Source organism: Phanerochaete carnosa (assembly GCF_000300595.1).
Source record: "Phanerochaete carnosa HHB-10118-sp unplaced genomic scaffold PHACAscaffold_13, whole genome shotgun sequence".
Classification (NCBI taxonomy): Eukaryota; Fungi; Basidiomycota; class Agaricomycetes; order Polyporales; family Phanerochaetaceae; genus Phanerochaete; species Phanerochaete carnosa.
In genome coordinates, this window is record NW_006767640.1 from 1,205,032 (window position 1) to 1,208,570 (window position 3,539).

Below are 3,539 nucleotides of genomic sequence, written 5' to 3' on the forward strand. Positions count from 1 at the left end.
TTATAAGCCCCCTGCAACGGAGTACCACTGCAGCCCAAATAGCCGCCAACGGCAGGCTACGGGCGCGGTATGTGTGCGCGTCAGTCACGTGCGGACGAGACCCCCCGGATGATCCAAGTGGACCAGACGCTCTAACGAGCCAGTGCACTTTGCTTTCAAAGTCCGATGCACTGGCCGACAGTGTTTACACGTCGGAGTTAAGAGCGGATGGAAACGAGACTACGCCTTCGGAGATTCCGCGCTACGAACACCAAAAATGTAGGCGGGGCTGTCGACAGCTTGCAGTAGGCCATCGCGGAGAAGGCTTAGCCACACGAAGGCCAGTGCGACAACACTGTTGGTTCGTGATCCTTTCGTGACTTTCCGTGACTATTACAGCACCAGATAAGGCGAATTTGTCCGGAACAAATGCTGGAACTTGCAAAATCACGGACCGCAGTTTCATATGCAAACGACTGTTATTAGTCCGGCGCCAGCCGAATGACCGGCATCGAGCACAACTGCAGAAACATTTCGCGCATGATGCATCACGTACAGTGTCGCGACTGTTTTGCTCGACCCTAGACTGTAGATCTAGAGTCGCCGAGCCGTCTGCGATTGCCTACATGTCTCCGTGCCCGTTGGGTCGGAAAAGCAGCGACCCACATTCGTCACTGCGTCGTATCGTCTTGGCTTTGCCGCACATCTGCGTTTCCAGACCAAACCTACTGGCTACGGCGCCCGCTCTGCATCTCGGTATGCCGATTCTATCTACAATACACTTCCCGCGAGCGGACCACCTCGACATTTAAGATGGACAGCTTTGTAACAGCGTATCTTGTGCTCTAAGCATACTCTTCACACCATGTCCAGCCCACTTTGGCCCCCCTTGGACGGCTCGATCTCTGTCGTACCTGGCTTCATCGACTTCCACGCAGAGCACAATCCAGACCGCCCATGGGTCGTGTTCCCTTCGTCTTCGTCGCCAGACGGCATCGGCAGTCTGACTTACGCAGACTATGCCAAAGCGACGCATAGAGTTGCACATGCGTATAGGCCATACAGACATGGACCGGAAGGGCAAGTCATCGGGGTATTGATCAACTGTGATACAATACACTACGTGGCTATCGAATCTGGGCTTATACGAGCTGGTCTCATCGTGCGTGCCTCGTGCCATCTTTATCATAGCTGTCTGACCCTCTTCCCTTCAGCCTTTCTTGATTTCGCACCGCAACTCCCCTGAGGCCGTCGCACACTTGCTCGAGAAGACGAGTGGTCACCGACTGTTGGTGCAGGACTCGACCATTTCGCTCGCACACAGTGTCAAGAAGCTACTAGACACCAAGAGCTTTGACGTTTTCATCGAGGATCTCATCCCGCTGCACGCACTCTTTCCATCACTGTCCCTTGTCCAGCAGAATGGTGCAGCGAAAGACCCGGAGCACTACCCGCCAGCACCGATGCCTTGGAAGAAGGACGATGTCGTGTATATCATACACTCTTCTGGCTCAACGGGCCTACCAAAGCCTGTCCCGCAAACACAGGGGTTTATGAGGCACTGGGTGACATCCGGTGCGTATTTCTTGGGTCGGGTTCGAGAAAGGTTACTCAGTGTATTTGTAGACCATAGCGTCGAAGGTCGAAAACGCATGATCCGCTGGGCGCCGATGATGCTCCCGCCCTTCCACGCGATGGGAATCATGTTTATTCTGGCTATGCCGCTCGTCCAGGCCGATGCCGTTGCGCTCTTTGCCCCGCAGGCACCCAATCCCCCGCTCGTACCTAATCCCGAAAATACTCTCGAGGCTAGTCGCATCACGCGGTCCAATGGGCTGGTAGTCGTGCCTTCAGTGCTCGAGGTAACCGTCTACCCCTCACCTCTTTTCTTGACGTAGCCCTAACGTGACGCAGATTTGTAGTCGAAACCCGGAGAGCATCAGGTACCTCGCCACCCTGGACATCGTAGTAAGTCGCGACCGTCACCTGCGAAAGTGCTCTAATAAGCCGATCGCTAGGCCTACGGTGGCGGTCCGCTTTCGCCAGCGTCAGGAAACAAGCTTGCCGCCGCGGGCGTGAAGCTGAGTATCATCTACGGTTCGACAGAAGGTGGCAGCTCCGTCGTCGCCTTCGACCTCGATGATTCGCAGGGGCCCGACGCGCCGTGGCGGACCAGCGCCGACTGGGAGTACTGCAAGTTTGCAGACTACATCAAGCCGCGGTGGGTTCTTCAGGACGACGGCAGGTATGAGCTGCATATGCTCGTGAGTGCCGTGTTCCTGCGTCACGAAAGGTTCGGTCGCTAATGAGCCGGCCAGACGCACGAGCACCATCAGCCCATGGTGGAAAACCTTCCTGACACGAAGGGCAACAACACCTCGGACTTGTGGGAGCCGCACCCGAAGAAAGCAGGATACTGGCGCATGTGAGTTGCATGTCCTTGCTATGGGCGCACATTGTCTGATCCGCGCAGCGTTGGGCGTACAGACGACGTTATCGTCCTGAGCTCGGGCGAGAAGATCGTCCCCATCCCACAGGAGCACCATATAGCTGCGAGTCCGCTCGTGAAGGGCGCGGTCATGTTTGGGCGCACGAAGATGCAGCCCGGGCTCCTGCTCGAACCTATGCCCGATCACGAGATCGACCCGAACGACGACGCGCAGGTGGCAGAGTACCGGAACAAAGTTTGGTGCGTCGGAGCAGCTCAAGACACTATACGCAAGTGATCAGTTAGGCCATATTCCATAGGCCCGTGGTCGAGGAGGCCAATCATCTTGGGCCTGCGTTCACCAGAGTCTTCAAGGAGACCATCCTGGTCGCAAGTCCCAACAAGCCGCTGCCGCGCTCGGGCAAGGGCACCGTCCAGCGCAAGATCACGCTCGACCTTTATGCGCCCGAGATCGAGAAGCTGTTAGTGATTCATTCTGGATCTCAGTGGTTTAGGTCGTGATGTTTGTCGTTACAGTTACGAAACTGTCGAGGACAGCACCAACTCCATGGGCATCAATCCGCCGTATTCATGGCGCCCAGAAGACATCCAAGACTGGCTGCTGGAACATGCCGCGTCTCTGAACGAAGGGGTCACCCCACCGGCCGATGCGGACATATTCTCGCATGGCTTCGACAGGTTAGGCAGATCTCGGTATCCCGCCGGATATTGGCTCACATCTCCGTCTGTATCCAGCTTGAATGCCACCTTGCTGCGAAATCGTGTCGTTGGCGGCCTGCGTGCATCGCAGAACAAGGCCGCGCAGCAAGCCGCTGCGACGATTTCCCAGAACTTCATCTTTGACTTCCCGCGAATCGTGCTGATGGCCCAGATGATTGCACAGCTCGTCGACCCGTCTTCCGTCGGCGTCGTAGAGAAGGACCGCGCGGAGCACATCGTCGAGCTCATCGACAAGTATTCTGCAGACCTCCCGAGACCGCACGGACGAGCCGAGTACGCACCGGGCACCGTTGCGGTCCTCGTGACGGGCTCGACCGGCAACCTCGGCTCGCACATCGTGGCAGCGCTTCTCGCGAACGAGTATGTCGCGAAAGTTTACACTTTGACAGGA

The 3,539-nt window shown here is 56.8% G+C and overlaps 1 protein-coding gene across 1 annotated transcript; it reads left to right on the forward strand.

Annotated features, from left to right (window-relative positions):
* Nucleotides 1-505: 505 nt before the first annotated feature.
* On the forward strand, nucleotides 506-3,533 carry PHACADRAFT_154467 (uncharacterized protein; the record flags this gene model as incomplete). The annotated part of the gene is made up of 10 exons (XM_007401826.1): nucleotides 506-1,141; nucleotides 1,194-1,554; nucleotides 1,606-1,841; nucleotides 1,894-1,947; nucleotides 1,998-2,243; nucleotides 2,298-2,404; nucleotides 2,453-2,668; nucleotides 2,728-2,889; nucleotides 2,945-3,106; nucleotides 3,164-3,533. Coding segments are annotated over exons 1-10 (2,211 nt in total), but the record flags the coding sequence as incomplete, so codon positions are not given.
* Between the last annotated feature and the right edge of the window lie 6 nt (nucleotides 3,534-3,539).